Raw genomic sequence first — 16,023 nt, forward strand, 5'->3', positions numbered from 1 at the left:
CCGGCGGAGGGAGTAGGAAGGGCAAGGGCCAGAAGTGGGAGTGTGAGACATTCCACAGGGGAGGCCGGGGTGACTGAGTGAGGCGGGTGAGGTCAGAGACGCAGCAGGCCACAGTTTAGTATTTTGGTTTCTCCTGGGGGGGAGGGGGGGGCGCCACAGGAAGGTTTGAGCAGAGGTACGTGATCCTACTTGAGTTTTAACAACGTTAAAACAAAACATCCCTGGTCACCGAAACGGCCAGCCAGTGAGGGGCCTCCGGAGTCCAGTCGGAAGCGCAGTGTTTCTCGGGACGCGCTTCCCCTGTTCGCCATCGCGGGGCAGCAGAGCCGCGCTGCGCACCCCGCGCTCCGGTGGCCTCGCCCCGCTCCGCCCTGGCGCGCAGGTGGTCTCGTTCTGGGGAATCTTAGCGGAAAACCCGTCTTATTCTGCGCCTCCGCTGGGCCCCTTAAGAGCCAGAGTTTCCGGAGGCCTGACTTGGGGCAAGCGATGCCCCGGGGGCCAAACTACGAGATGGGAATGGAGGGAGGCGGAGGAAACTTCGGAAGTAGAATTCCAACTTTTCCTGGGCCTGATTCCCTGGGCTTCCCAAGAGGGGCAGAGCGTCCCTTTCAGGAACCTCGCTTCGTTTTTTAAGTCAATGCAGTATGTGGAAGGCATGGCACTGGCCAGGAAGGCAGTTGGTTAGAGCGTCGTCCCCATACCCTCTGAACCCGTCAGGGCACAAACAAGAACCAACCAAGAATACATAAATAATTGGAACCACAAACCGGTGTTATTTCCCTCTCTCTCTTATCCTCTCTCTCAAACCAGTCAGTAAACTGTAAAAAAGTAAGTGAAAGACACACGAGCACCTCGTCCACCGGGACTCACTCGTCCCGCCTCGCAGGGTGTATCCAGGCGGGTCCATCGCCAGCCCGGGAGAGGGGAGAGAAGGAACAGGTGCGCGCAGGGATCCTGCCCGCTCAACAGGTGAGTCACCCCAGCTGAGTCTCGGTTCTCGTGAGTCACACTCCGCTCGGCTGGGCACGAGCAGAAGGGGGCCGGACAGGATCCCAGGTCTGTACGCGCGCTCCCGGCGGGCGGTAACTTGGTTCTGACCCTAAGGGCCGACGCGCACCTGGGCCAGCCCACTTCCGGGCAGGGAGGTGGAGGAGCCCCTTCCGCCGCCCACCCCCTTGCCCAACCCTCTCTTCTCACTCTGTGTACCTGGGCCGATCCATTCCCCAGAGCGCACAGGGGGTGGACTGGCTAGGAGAAACACAGTGAGTCAAGCAAGTGTCTCCCCGAAAAGCTGGAAGTGTTCTTCATCCACGCCGTTTCCGCTCATTAAAACCCCTAGAACTGGGCAGGGTGGCCTGGGAATAGGGACAAAGATCGGAACTGGGGAGGGGAGGAGCATGTACCCCTCCCAGCCTTGGTGCGCGCCGCGCCCCCTACCCTCCGGGTACCCAGCAGGGGACGCGCGGACCGGACGTGCCCAGACGGCCGCGATGGCGCCAGGGGCTGGCGGCCGGACCTGGGTGCTGGGCTCCTACCCGGGCACTCCGGGTTGGGGCGCGGTCGTCTTTATGTGGCTCTTTGTTGGCACTTTGTGCACAGGTACGGAGAGCGGGGCCCCTGGTGCCGCGGAAGGGCGGGAGGGCATTATAGAAACGGGATGAATGAAGTTCTGCACCTCCGAGGAGGCAGGAGAGCTGGGGGAGGGGAATCGGGAAGACCAGGACCTTCCGATCCCAGGGTCTCCGAGATCCCTGGTGTACGGTGTGAGGGGAATTCCGGTTCGCGTTGGAAGCGGTCCCCCGCCCTTGTTCGGGGGTAGCAGGAAGTGAAACTCCGGGACCGAAAACCCTGGCGCGCTAGGAGAATGGAACTGTGTGAGGGCAGGGGTGAAGGGACCACCCGATCAGCGGGAAAGGCCGGGAAGGAGACGTGAGCGCACGCGGACATTTCTAAGTCCTGGGGCAATGGGGAGCGGCACTCGAGACCAAGAAACAGTGCCCAGGCTTCTGGTGGGTGTCCCTCAGGCTCGAAGTATCTGTGCGTAAGGGTCTGGTAGGATGGACTTCTAGAAGGACTTGTTTTATATATATATATATATTTTATTGATTTTTACAGAGAGGAAGGGAGAGGGATAGAGAGTTAGAAACATCGTTGAGAGAGACACATCAATCAGCTGCTTCCTGCACACCTCCTACTGGGGATGTGCCCGCAATCAAGGTACATGCCCTTGACCGGTATCGAACCTGGGATCCTTCAGTCCGCAGCCGACGCTCTATCCACTGAGCCAAACCGGTTAGGGCATAGAAGGACTTGGTTTGAAACCATCTTCTGCTGGCAAGTTTTCGCTGGATCGGATGTTTGTTTGGGGGAGGGGGGATTTTATCTTTCTGCAAGCACTTTCGGCATATTTATTTGAAATGGCTTTGGGTAGCTTAATTCAAGCTTTACCCACTCCATGACAAAGCAGTTCAGACAACTCCAAAATTAACCCTCCAGTCCACAAAAGTTGGGTAATTTGGAACAATGGTTTTGAAGTGGGGCCTCCAGCACTTCAGCACTTGCCTGTATGGGCCGCAGAGAGGAGCCCTTTCTGTGAGAGAATGGGCAAGGGAAGAGCGGGCTGGGGTGGTTCACCGGACACACTCTGGGAAAAGAGGTGGCAGGATGTTCCAAGAAATCTGACCTTGCACCTGTCACTTCAGCCCCTCGGGTCTATAAAATGGGCATGATTATCAGAGCTGCCCCACCAGTCCTGAGGATTAAGGAACAGTATATGCCAGGCTCTCTATAAAACCATACACTTGTAAGTGTCAAGTTGGTGACAAAGGTTGTTGCTTATTTCTGCTGAAGCACATTCCAGTGTTTGTAGTGGTTCCTACTGACTCCCCTCTCGCCCTCAGCTCCTGCCAGTGCCATCCAAGTGACTGTGTCAGACCCCTACCACGTGGTGATCCTCTTCCAGCCCGTGACCCTGCCCTGCACCTACCAGTTGACCACGACCCCCACAGCACCCATCGTGATCTGGAAGTACAAGTCTTTCTGCCGGGATCGCATCGCTGACGCCTTTTCTCCAGCCAGTGTTGACAACCAGCTCAATGCCCAGCTGGCAGCTGGCAACCCGGGCTACAACCCCTATGTGGAGTGTCAGGACAGTGTGCGCACTGTCAGGGTTGTAGCCACTAAGCAGGGCAATGCCGTGACCCTGGGAGACTACTACCAGGGCCGGAGGATCACCATAACAGGAAGTATGTTGGGTGGGGCAAGGGAGAAGGCAGGGGAAGGGGCTGGGGGTGACTTGCGCAGGCTCCCTTGTGTGCAACCTGGAGTCCCCACCTGGAAGCTCGTTAGCACCAGTGTCTGAAATGACTGACAAAGGGAGGACCCTTCCTTCTGTCCATCCATCCATTCCTTTATTTAACAGCAAAGACTTAAGGAGCACCTAACAAACACCAGGTGTTGTTTGGTGCCTTGGAAATATAGCAGTAAAGAAAATTATTAAAAAAAAAAATTATTAAATTCTTTCCCTTGTGGAGCTCGCAATCCAGTGAGGGAGACAAGATAAATACAACACATACTCTCAAGTGCTTGGAAATAAAGACGAGTAGGTAACGGAGAGAGAGGCAGGGTTCTATAATACTAATATTATCAGTAATAGTAAGTAAAATTTCTATAAGTAACAACTTATAAAGGACCTCCTATGTGCCAGGCTGTAATTCCAGGTTTGTGGGGATTCACTCATTTAGACTCCACAATTGTGTGAGTAGATTCTGCTGTCATTTTACAGAGGCCCAGAGAGGCAACATGACTTGTACAGGGTCACAGAGCTGATAACAGAGCTGGGATTCTAAGTTAGCCTCTTTGGGTCTAGTCTCTAAGCTGGTAACTCCTTTGCTTGACCAGGGTGGGGCGAGAGATTTTAATGGAGAAGGTCTATGACTTGCCAGCGCATTACATTATTCTCCCACTGACTCCTTACGGCCACATTTTCCACTCGAAAACTGAGGCACAGAGAGGTTAAGTAGCTCGTCTAAGCACACAGAGCTAGAGCTGGGATTTTAACCCAGGCAGCCCTGGAAGCCCTGTTCCGTGACCTTAATTCTGCCTAATGATGGGAAGTGCCTGTTAGGACTAAGGAAGGGGTGGAGGGGAAGTTGTTCGTTCATTCATCTGTTCAGATAGTATTTATCGAGCATTTACCAAGTACTAGGCATAAGGGATGGGGTGGTGATCAGGACATCTGGTAGCCCTGCCCTCAAGGAGGTGACAGGCTAGTGGGGTGAGGTAGATAGTAAACATCAGATAAAGAGTAAGAATACTAGAGAGTACTAAGTGTTACAATAAAACAGGCCTGGGTGTTGTGCTGTATGGAGTGACTCGAGTGCACACCTGAAGAACTACACAAATGTAATTTGAGGAGGGACTGGGACTGGGTCCTAAGAATCTAGAAGGCAGCCCTAGCCGGTTTGGCTCAGTGGATAGAGCGTCGGCCTGCGAACTGAAAGGTCCCAGGTTTGATTCTGGTCAAGGGCACGTGCCCAGGTTGTGGGCTCAATTCCCAGTGAGGGGTGTGCAGGAGGCAGCCGATCAATGATTCTCATCATTGATGTTTGGATCTCTCCCTCTTTCTTCCTCTCTGAAATCAATAGAAGGCAGAGAGGAAGGTGATGGGAAGCAGTGGGTGAGGAGTGAAGGCTCACCCATTTAATGGATTTATCCTTTTATTGTCTTAAAACAAGATTAAAGTTTTAGTCTTGGGCATGGGGGCAGAGGAGTGAAGGGAGTGTCCCTTTGCAGACCCCAAGAGACCAGGGCCAGGGCACACTCCTCCCCTCACTCTGTAGACCATGGACGAAAGGCAAGGTTCCAGGTACTGAGCCTGTCAGTCCTGTTTCTAGGAGAGACCAGACCTACTTGCCCTGAATTTCCATGGGCAGTTCAGCCCAAAGCATCCTGCTGTTCTTGAGGACAAAGGGCTTCTTGGGGTTAACCTGTCCTGTACCTTTCCCGCTCCCGCCAGGACCAGGTGGGACAGCCTGGCTGGCTGGGATCATGCCCGTGCTGAGTCCAGAACCCCAGAGTGGCCCTCAGGCTCCAGCGAGGGCAGATTCTTCATGCTCCGGAGGCCTCACAGGCCCAGGTCTTTCAAGCGGCCTTGATCCGGCCTGTGTTTGATGTAGGCTGTGAGCATCCATTGTATCTACGTCCTCTCAGGAAACCCAGTAGCCATAGGAGCTTCCTCCATTTCAGCTTTGAAAGTAGAGAAAAGTTGACTTTCCTGTGGTGTCCCAAGGGTCACCAGCATCAGGTCTTAAGTGAAAGTGGTTCTGGGCAAACTAATGTTAGTTCACCCCCAGTCTCAGCTCCATGGGGCCCCACTGCCTTCCATTCTTCCCTGCTGTGGGTGATGTCGGTGCCTGGATAGGAGCTCTGTTTCTACCTCAGGCTGCTTGGGGTCCATGTGTCACCCTCCCCACTCAGTAACATGACCAGAGAGCCCATGGGGCCCCCGAGATTGTAAGGGCCCTCTGTTGTGTGCTGATACGGAACCAGAGGCTCAGACGTGTGGAGGAGGCCCCAGCTTCTGTTTCCAACTGGATACCAGTGTCTTCTCCCTGTACCTAAAACACTTGGAGCAATGCCCAGCCCAGTGTGTCAGGACCAGACATAATACAGGGAACAGGGCGCGCCTGGCAGGAAGGAGGTGGGCCCAGGCCTTAGAATTGATCAAAAGAAGCTGTAAATCCATATTTTTCGTGGGTTTTAGAAACACCATGCAAGCCAAACAAAACACGTCAAGGCCCGGGTGTGGGCCACAGGAGCCCAGATTTCATCTCCTGGCCCATAAGCTTTTGCTATGGCATGGGGCTCCTGTCCACCTCTTCAGTGTTGGGCAGGGACCTGTTCTGGAGCTCTGGTTTGGAGAGGTGTAGTCAGTTTGGTTTAAAAGATAGGCTGGGAAAGTGATGGTGTTCTGGAGAGTCCAGAAAGTTTGGGAGAATGTAGTTACGAGTTTTATGAGGATTCAGTGAAAGAACATTTGCAAAGGAACCCAGCACGTAGCAGAAACTCCGTAATTGGTGGCTAGATACCTGACCATGGAGGGGTGCTGTGTCCCCCAGGCCTTCATGTCTGCTGCGAAGGTCACCCTCCCTAAACCTGTACAACCCCTCCTCCACCCTGGCACTTTCTGTCTTCCCTGGTTGTTTTCTCTGTGTTGCTCACCACCATCTGACATGCCATATATTTAACCTTTTCTACTTGTCTCTCCCAGTTAAGGTCTGCTGTAAGGGCAGGGGTTGATATCTGTGGTCCATAGCAGTGGTTCTCAAACTGTTAGTTTTAGGGCCTCTATACTCTTTTTTTGTTGTTAATCCTCATCTGAGGATATTTTTCCTTTGATTTTTAGAGCGAGTGGAAGGGAAGGGAGGAGAGAGAGAAACATCGATGTGAGATAGACACATTGGTTGCCTCTCGCATGCGCCCTGATTGGGGGAGGGGGGATCAAGCCTCCAACCGAGGTATGTACCCTTGACCGGAATCAAACCTGGGACCCTTCAGTCCTAGGGCTGACACCCTACCCACTGAGCCAAACTGGTTAGGGATATGGCCTTTACACTCTTAATTACTGAGATCCTCAAAGAATTTTGTTTTTATAGCTAGCAAACTGAGAGAAGTTTAAAAAATATTTAAGCTGACAGTGATAAACTCTTCATAAGTTAATATGGATAACATACTTTAATGAAAATACTACCATATTTTCCAAAACAAAATAAGAAACTTTAATGAAAATTGCATCGTTGCCTTATAATTTTGCTCATCTCCTGGCTGAGTAGAAATTGTGATAGCGTGTGTCATGTAGCCTCCGGAATACTCCACAGTACATTCAGAGATTAAGTGAAAAAGGCAAATAACATCTTAGTATTATTATGCAAGCAATTTTGACCTCTGGAATCCTCCGAAAAGGTCTTGGGGAACCCCAGGACCCACGGATCACACTTTGAGAACTGTTGCTGTCGAGTATACCACATGCCTCAGATACTGCCTGGAACATAGGATGCTTTTAGTAATTATGTGAAATGTTGGATGTATTAAGGGCATATTTGAATAAAACCAGGTGCCTAGACTCCTGGAACAGACTACAAAAGCTAAGGGAGGTCGACGCTAGGAGGGAAGGGGTTCATTTCCCAGCCCCCCTGTGTCAGACACCGGGGACTCAGCAGTGATTGAGAACAGGGTCTGCTTGTGTGGAGTTCACATTCTGGGTAGGATCAGGAGTGCTCAGCCTCAGCTAGCTGATACAATGTAGCAGTGGGGCGGGGGAGCTGTGCCAGTGCAATGGAACCCGCCCTGCCAGGGTCTGAGAACACAGTGCCAGGCAGAAGAACTCGCACAGGTACAAGCAGAGGCAGGTGTGGGCCAGCATGCTGGGCCCAGTGAGGAGGCCAGAGTGTCCAGAGTAGCGAGTGAAGGAGATTGGTGGGGGTGAGGCTGGTGTGTCCGGTAGCGAGATCATACCAAGGGCCTGTGGGCCAGGGAAAGGCTTTTGGAGTGGTGGAGGTAGACATATTGAAAGGAGGGTTTGTCTGTGGATGTGAGCTCTTCTTTCCAAAGGAGGAAGGCTCCGGTTCTTTTTCATTTCTTTGGCAAGTGGCTCATGCCCTGGTGAGTGCCAGGTGCTGCAGACTGGGGCACACACAATTACTGCCCTCGACTGTCATGGAGAAGGGCAGCGGGTATGTGGGGCAATGTGGGAGGCAAGTCATCGGAGGCCCGAATGCCAGAGCTTTTGGGAAGAAACTGGCTGGTGGCTGTGCCGTGTTCCTGTTGCCAGCTGGGTCCCACCTGCCCCACGCTGGTGCATACCTGAAGGGCTTTAACTAATTAGGGCCTGGAGCATAGAGAGGAAACGGGAAATGCTGACAGTCTTTCATTACTGGTGTAATTAACAGGCTCCTTGTCCCGAGCAGCTTCGTACCTGAGCGTCCCCAAGCCCTGGGCCTGACCCGCATTGTGGAGGCTGACGGGTGGATGGATTAGGGAACTGGGACGGGCCAGGTCTTTCTCCCTCACACACACACACACCCCGTTTTTTTCTCATGCCTACACGAATTCTGGTTCCTAGAATCTGAGCTACTTACCTCCGCTCCCTTACCCTGGGCCCACGCCCTGGCCTACATCAGGCTCCCTGGTAGTTCACATTGGGGGCAGTAACTTTTGCTGTGAGAGGTACAGAAAATGGCTGTTCATTCTGAATTGCTGGCTCTGGAGTCAAGGCCACTGATGAGCTGGACAACTTTGGGTGGGTCAGGTCATCTCATCTATGAACCGGGAAGGGTAACACTGCCCACCTCACAGATTTCTTGAATACCCCATGTCACGTGTTTAATGCAAAGCCGAAGAGGAAGCACTGCCTGGTCTGAACTGTCTCACAGCCACTCTGTGCACCTGCAGCCCCATTCCCCGATGTCTCTGTGGTGGGAGGCGCCGGCCTCCCCACGGTGGCTTCACACTCTCCTCCTGGTGCAGATGCTGACCTGACCTTTGACCAGACGGCTTGGGGGGACAGCGGTGTGTATTACTGCTCCGTGGTCTCGGCCCAGGACCTCCAAGGAAACAACGAGGCCTACGCAGAGCTCATCGTCCTGGGTGAGTGGGCTGGGCCCTGAGGGCCTGGGCAGGGAGGGGCGGGGGCTCTTCTCCCACTTCTGCGTGTCTCCCTCTGGCCTCCAGCTCACTCTCCGGGCTCTGTCGCCTGCTTTGCTCTCCCCACATGGCACCGCCAGTCACTTGGGCTTACCTGTGCCTTGCACCCTAGGCAGACACTCCCTCCCCCCACAACATGTCAAGTAAGCCACAGCCAGACTGAGAGTGGAGGGAATGGGGGACCAGATCTCTTCTTGTCTCGTTTTTAATACAGAAATGGTCAGAGTTGGTTGGCAGTGAGTGAGGAGGGTTGATGGTATGTGTAATTGAGGAGGGAGCTGGACCCACCTCTGTCACATCTCCAGGGCCACGTCTGACCCCAGAGGCCCTTGCCAAAGCACAGGAACCTTGCCCGCTGCCTGCTGGGATGGCATTTTGTGGCTTATACAGGGCGTGCTTCCCTCAGGCCAGGCCCCTCCAAATGCCCAGGTGCAGGGTGGGGTAGCCACCAGCAGCCCCTGTGTGACCATGAGGCCCTTTCCGTGTGTGGAAGGGATGCTGCCGTTAGCCAGATGCTCTGTTCTCAGCCAACACAGAGTCTCGTGTGACGTGCTATATGTGAAATGCTGCCGGGCTACACACTGCCATCAGATGCATGATTCAAGGAAACACGTGTGTGAATGAGCGCACATGATGAGGGAGCATGCTGCAGGGGCTCAGACCGTGTGACGGTTCCCTCGTGGGTGACGGTGCATGCACCAGTGACCCAGAGAACGTCTGCTTGTCCTTGGTAAAATGTACAGTCTGCATTAGCAGTTCTCAAAATGCAGTCTCGGGACCTACTTATGCTCTGAAAAATTATTGAGGATCTCAAGAGTTTTTGTTTCTGTTTCTGTGGGTTATATCTATAGTTGGTTAACATTGTAGAGATTGAAACTGGAACATTTTTAAAGCAAGATACATAAGGACATAATCCATTACCATCAAAGTGGTGATGTTGTGTCATCGCATGTCACAATGACAGCAAAAAAGGCAAATAATGGCTTAGTGTTATGAAAATCAGTTTGGCTTTGGGGACAGGACCACACTTTGAGAACTGCTGGTTTGGATGGTGGAAAACCCCTCATGGGGCATGCGGCACGGAGTGTGTGAGCTCTGGATAGAGGCTGGCGGGGAGCTGGGTGTATAGATGCCCCTGCGATATGCTCGTGGGCACACATCACTGATGGCACCTGAGGGAAGGCACTAGCTGGGCCATGGGACTTGCAGATGGGACAGAATGCATGGACGGAGATGGGACCCTCATGGACTAAAGAACCAGGGCCACACTAACTTTTAGGGCTGTAGGCACTTTTGCCTTCATGGGAAGGCATTAAAAAATATATATATATATATATATTTATATTTGTATTTATATATGTATATATTTATGATTACCTTGCTATTAAAACCATTTGTTATATATTTGGTATTGTTATATTTTTTCTTCAGATTTAAAAATAAAAATATTTTCAAGGCCCCTAGGGCACTGCCTATTATACCTGATGGACCAGGACCGTCCTTATCACATGGGATGGGTTCAACCCTTTGGGGCAATAGGACCCATGTATGTGGAAAAGACGAAGTGCTCAAATTCAGGTCACACCTTCAGAACCTATGGGAAATGTACTGGGACCCTTTTGGGCAACAGAATCCCCTGAGGCATGAGAGCGGGTAAATTATGTGATGGAAGCCTTCTGGAAAACAGCACCCATGTGGGTGGGGGGGCGGGTGAGGGCAGGAACCAAGTGCTATGACCCTCCTAGGCCACCGACCTATCTGATTCTTCCAGGCACACCTTCACCCTGATAAGCCTGGAGCTGGGCTTCTGGGGAGAGGCAGCCTGGGCTGGCTCTTGCCAGCATAATATGTCTCTCTTTTGTCCCTCCAGGCAGGACCTCGGGGGTGGCTGAGCTCTTACCTGGTTTTCAGGCGGGGCCCATGGAAGGTACGGGGGTGGAGGCCCCTTCACACCACTTACTGCTTCTAAATATTCTCCCCCACCCCCCCCACTAAATGCCGCTCGCTGTGGACCCCCACTAACCCTGCCTGACTCCCAACTCATGGCATCTAGTGCCCTGGCTCTGGGCTTTGGGGTGGGCAGGGAGCCTGAGGGTGGCCTGGGGTGTAGGCAGGAGGCTCCTGTGACTGGTGCCTGTAGTGTTCTTCTGGGGGTTGGTCTGGGCAGCTGGCTCTCTGTCCCTCTCTGCAGCTACCGCCTGTCTTGCTCTGGCTAGGTCACCTCTCCTTTTCTGCCTTGCCCCGATGAGTCCAGGGCGAGTTCCTTTGGGACCGGCTTGAATTGTAGAGGAGTGGGCAGCCCTCTGCTGTTGCGCCCGAGCTTCTGGCATGGAGACTCCAGCAAGGGCTACAGCTTCCCTGACAAGCTTTGCAGACAGCTTCGCCCACCCGTCTCTGCACTGCCCTGCTGTGTCCCTGTTCCCACCCAGGCCTCCTGGCTCAGGGCCTGCTCCCGTCTCTCTGCAGACTGGCTGTTCGTGGTTGTTGTCTGCCTAGCTGTCTTCCTTGTCTTCCTCCTCCTGGGCATCTGCTGGTGTCAGTGCTGCCCGCACACCTGCTGCTGTTACGTCCGGTGTCCCTGCTGCCCAGACAAGTGCTGCTGCCCAGAGGCTTGTGAGTGTCCCTCGAGTGACCACCCCCATTCAGCAACTTGCCTGGGTCCAAGGGGAGGAGGTGCTACTGGTCTGGAGGTTATGAGGTGAGCAATTTGGGAGAAAGTGGGTCAAGGAGGACCAGCAGATTTAGATTTTTATTTACATACTTTAACTTTTCATTTATTTTGATTCTTCATTTGAGTTTTTCCTTTTGAAAGTATAATCTATATGCACGGTAAGAAAAACTCAAATAGTACAAAACAGTCACTGGAGAGTAAATCTGCCTTTAAAAATAAAATCTTAAGTCAAAAGGTAAGAAACCAAACGAGGTTTATAGCATCACATAATTTAAGCAAATTAAAAAACCTTGTCCACACAACCATTTGGATTTTATACGGGGACTATGTTTAAAGACATGTCTAGCACATGAGTGGCACCTGGAGAGTTGGGAATGGAAGTGGGGAAGGAAGCAAACAAAGCACGAGGGGAAAGAAGGAAGAGAGTGAGTCCCTCCTCCCGCTGCCCCCTGGCCCCTCTGCAGGGACTGTCTGGGTAAACCAGCACCTCTGCACTCAGTTGTTTTGAAGTTTTAATCAACTTTGACATGGACATTTATGTGGGCCACTTTCAGCCATACATACGTGTATCTAGTCTCTTGCACTGAAAATAGGCCATGAAAGTACACTCCTCTACTAGTCCTTAGTAAGTTAACACTCCCACCTTTTCCTTTATCAGTGTAAAGGTCACTGTATCTGTGGTTGATGAACAGATGACCTTGACAGCTAGAAACATAACTTTACACATGAGGAGCACCTAGAACATGAGACCAAAAGAGGGACAGACCTGCTCCTCTCATGGCACCTGCCCATGTCTAGGCCAGTAGTGAACAAGTGATGGAAAGAATGACACATGTACTCCAGATGGGTGTATGTCTGTGTACTTAGATTTAAAGCTTATACACATGATTTCAGTATAACGCAGTCCAAGCTGCGTTAAAAATTGAATTACAAGCGATTTTTTAAGGTGGAGGTTTGAGGCCTGGCCTGCCTCCTTACCTGCTTGGAAGCCCAGTAAATCCCCCTCATTTAGTCTCCTCTTCTGTAAAATGGGACTATGGCAGACCCTCTGTATCGGGTGAATGTGGGAAGCTGGTGTGTCCAGCATTTACTGCAGGGTTCGGCCGACATGAAGTGTTCCACACTCACTAGCCATTGGGCATTGCTGCTGTCAGCATCGGCAGTGACCGAGGGCCAGAGAGCAAATCAGAGCCCTGCCACTCACACCTCAGAGCAGTGTTCCCTCTCTGAGCCTGTTTCTCCTACCTCAGGCGGTGTCCTGAGCATAGGGAAGACTGTGAGCGTCCCTAGCACAGGGCGGTGACCCACTCCATGCCGACTAATTCTGTGGTCACTGGGCTCAGTGGTGGGCAAACTGGTTCCTCAAAATACCATTCCCTGAAAAAAATTTGCTGCTGTTTGGGGTCTTAAGCTATCACCTTTCCTGTCATTTTTAGTTGGGAGCTTCTGGCTTACCTGGTGGATGTTAGTCCGTTTCACAGGTGGAAAGGGACTCCCAAGGGCTATAACCAAATTTGCAGTTACCCCACAAATTAGGTTAAGGCCGGGGCCAGGACTGCAAATTCTCTCCATTCTGAATCTCTGTTATCCCAAACTGAGGCCCCATTAATTCCCTTCCAGAGGCTGCATTACTCCACAGCTACAGTGACAGCCACAGCCCCCCCCCCCCCCCGGGCCATCTGAAAGCAAATCCCACAGCAAATTAGAAATCAGCCAGTCACCTGGGCTTCTGGGGGGACCACTGAGCCTTTTGCTTCCCCACTGAATCAGCAGTGAAGGGGCCTTTCTGAGCCTATCTCCACGCCCTATTCCTCCCACCCCCACCCCACTCCCATTTTCCTGTTAAGAAGCCCAGGGGAGAAACAGCTTGCCTAGGCACAGTGACTGTGCTGCAGGAGCAGCCACCAGAACCCAGCCTCTGGCCTGGAGAGGAAGGCAGCAGGGAGGATTTGCCCTCAAACTGTCAAGCCTAGAACCAGGAGGGGGTGAAGGCAGAGTAAGTGGGTACAGCCCAGAAGTTGAAAACACTAGGAGAATCCCCATGACCTCAAGTTCTGGAAGATGCCATGGCGAGGATCCAGCAGGCCTGAGGGGAGCAGGCATGGGATTCCCCTGCCCTGAGATGATTTGTTTTCTAAAGCTGGGACTCGGCTGCCAACTGGAATGTTTTGGCCTGTGGGTCCAGCACATGGGTTTATCTAAAGGGGCATCTTCTCCCTTTGCTCTGTGAATGCAGGCCCCAGGTGGCCACTTCTTCTGATAAGGTGGCTAGAGAGTTGGGATTTATGTAAAACCTCAACAAATGTTGGTAACCATCACTGCTAAAGAAAACGTCCTGGCAGATTGGGGCTGCAGTGCACGTCCCTGTCCTCAGAGCTCCGTGAGGAATCCCAGGAGGTGTGGCTCAATGACGGACCTTCAGAAACCAAGTCCCCAGGGAGGCTCCACAACTGGGGATGGGGAGGAGGTCGAGGCACATGTCCCTCTGGTCCTTTTATCATAGGGAAGGGCAGTATGGCTCCTGGCCACCATCTCATGCTTTGTGTGTCTTAACCAGTGTATGCTGCTGGCAAAGCAGCCACCTCAGGCGTCCCGAGCATCTACGCCCCTAGCACCTATGCTTACCTTTCTCCTGCCAAGACCCCACCCCCGGCAACCATGATTCCTATGGGCACCGTTTACAATGGATACTCTGGAGACTTTGACAAGAACAGCTCAGGTGAGGTCTGGGGGAGCCAGGAGCAACTCGGGAGGGATAGGCTGGGCATTTGGGCACTAAGAGGTATGGGGCTGGCAGGAAGAGAGGACTGGAGGCAGGGGAAGGGGGCTGGGAATGCAGGACTTTGCTCCAGGGGAGCAGCCACTGACAGCCATTCTCCCCCAGTAGGTGGCTGTAGCTCCCAGGTACCCCTGCTTCGTGATACAGACAGCAGTGTGACCTCTGGTAAGAATCAAGTGTTACTAAGTTGGACATGCCTGTAAGGGAGGGGGACTGGGTCAGCACCCAAACTCATCACCTCCATCTCCTGTCTCCAGAAGTCCGTAGTGGCTACAGAATTCAGGCCAGCCAGCAGGATGACTCTATGCGAGTCCTGTACTACATGGAGAGAGAACTGGCCAACTTTGACCCTTCTCGGCCTGGCCCCCCCAACAGCCGTGTAGAGAGGGGTGAGGAACCTTGGAGTTTGAGGGGTTGCAGAGGTGGGGGGTGGGACACATCTCCCGGATTACCTGTCCCAAGGATGCTCGCTTGCAAATCCTGGACAGGGTACCTCCTTCCCTACCATGGCCAGTGAGAATTGTATGGGACACTGCATATCATCCCTTAACCGGTGGGAGAAGTCTTTGGCCCTGTAGAGAGTGTATGAGGCAGTGGTGACACTGCTGGACCCTAGAGCTCCTGGCATTAGGTCCTGACCTCCCAGCAGTCAGTGACACGACCCTTCCCTACAGCCATGAGTGAAGTCACCTCCCTCCATGAAGACGACTGGAGATCGCGGCCTTCCCGCGGCCCTGCCCTCACCCCAATCCTGGATGAGGAATGGGGTCGCCACTCCCCTCGGAGTCCAAGAAGGTGGGAGCAAGAGCCCCTCACAGAACGGCCCAGGAGTGGCTGGGGGGCCGGGCGTCCCCGGGCTCGCTCTGTGGATGCTCTGGATGACCTCACGCGGCCAGGCTCTGCTGAATCAGGGAGGAGGTCTCCCCCAAATAGCGGGAAGAGAGGCCGAGCTTATGCACACCCCCGAAGCCGCAGCCGTGATGACCTCTACGACCAAGAGGACCCAAGGGGCTTTCCACACTCCCAGGAGCCCCGCTTCGATGACTTCAGGTCTAGAGACCGCCCTGGTGCTGACCCTAGGAACCGCTCCCACCGCGCTCGGGATGCTCGGAACGAGGGGTCCAGGGACCCGGACCCCCAATATGATGGTCGGCTTCTGGAAGAGGCCTTGAGGAGAAAGGGGCCAGCGGAGAGGAGACCTTACCGGGAGGAAGAGGACGAGGACGCCTACTACCCCCCAGCGCCTCCCCCTTACTCTGAGACCGACTCCCAGGCCTCACGGGAGCGGAGGCTCAAGAAGGTGAGTGGACAGCCTTCCCTGGCCTGCCTTCCTGGACCCTCTCCAGCCCTAAGCTCACACCCTTTTCTTTCTTTCTCCTTTGCAGAACTTGGCCCTGAGTCGGGAAAGTTTAGTCGTCTGATCGCCTTTTGTATGTAGTTTTGTACTTTTTTTTAAATTTGAGGAACTGTTGATGTTCCTCTTCTAATAAAATATATAATCACAAGGCCCAATGTGGAGGGAAGCGCTTGTTTTGTTGCGTGAGGTGGGGCCCCGGAGAGCTGCCCTGTGTGTGGGCACAGGGTCCCGTGCCCCTGCTCCCCGGTACTTGCCCTGCGCCCGGGGCAGGACCAGCTGTCTCCTCCCGCTCCCCTAGGCGCGGAGTGCGCACCCGCTGGCTCCGCCCGGCCCTGCGTGCGCGCCCCAGCCCCGTCCGGACGTGCGCATGCGCCTCGGGCCTCCGCCTTCGCGCACTTTAGCCGAAACGGGAGCGCGCATGCGCGCTCCACAGCCGTTCCACTCCATTCACACGCGCCCCCCGCCCCTCCCCGCGACGACTTCACGGTCTCCAAACCCCGCGGCCCGCCTCGT

General features: G+C 53.5%; 1 protein-coding gene across 4 annotated transcripts; it reads left to right on the top strand.

Annotated features, from left to right (window-relative positions):
- Positions 1-1,468: 1,468 nt before the first annotated feature.
- On the top strand, positions 1,469-15,669 carry LSR (lipolysis stimulated lipoprotein receptor). Of its 4 annotated transcripts, XM_081107050.1 has the most exons (10): positions 1,486-1,599; positions 2,901-3,245; positions 8,527-8,646; positions 10,574-10,630; positions 11,170-11,316; positions 13,932-14,093; positions 14,262-14,318; positions 14,411-14,542; positions 14,828-15,453; positions 15,539-15,669. In XM_081107050.1, exons 1-10 carry the CDS (start codon positions 1,491-1,493, stop codon positions 15,572-15,574), a joined length of 1,791 nt encoding a protein of 596 aa, XP_080963176.1. In that variant the 5' UTR covers positions 1,486-1,490; the 3' UTR covers positions 15,575-15,669. The 4 variants fall into 4 exon arrangements, with proteins under 4 accessions (XP_080963179.1, XP_080963176.1, XP_080963177.1 ...); XM_081107051.1 differs by lacking the exon at positions 10,574-10,630 and having other exon boundaries at positions 14,259-14,318; XM_081107052.1 differs by lacking the exon at positions 14,411-14,542 and having other exon boundaries at positions 15,539-15,663.
- Positions 15,670-16,023: the final 354 nt, after the last annotated feature.

This window comes from Myotis nattereri (assembly GCF_964212035.1).
Source record: "Myotis nattereri genome assembly, chromosome: 15".
Taxonomy (NCBI): domain Eukaryota; kingdom Metazoa; phylum Chordata; class Mammalia; order Chiroptera; family Vespertilionidae; genus Myotis; species Myotis nattereri.

What these genes read in the sequence shown, in the direction of transcription:
- LSR (XM_081107050.1), top strand. Translation starts at nt 1,491, where the DNA reads ATGGCGCCAGGGGCTGGCGGCCGGACCTGGGTGCTGGGCTCCTACCCG. An exon ending in TCAGGCGGGGCCCATGGAAG is followed by an intron (nt 10,631 to 11,169) that starts GTACGGGGGTGG and finishes GTCTCTCTGCAG; the next exon opens with ACTGGCTGTTCGTGGTTGTT. An exon ending in CAACAGCCGTGTAGAGAGGG is followed by an intron (nt 14,543 to 14,827) that starts GTGAGGAACCTT and finishes CCTTCCCTACAG; the next exon opens with CCATGAGTGAAGTCACCTCC.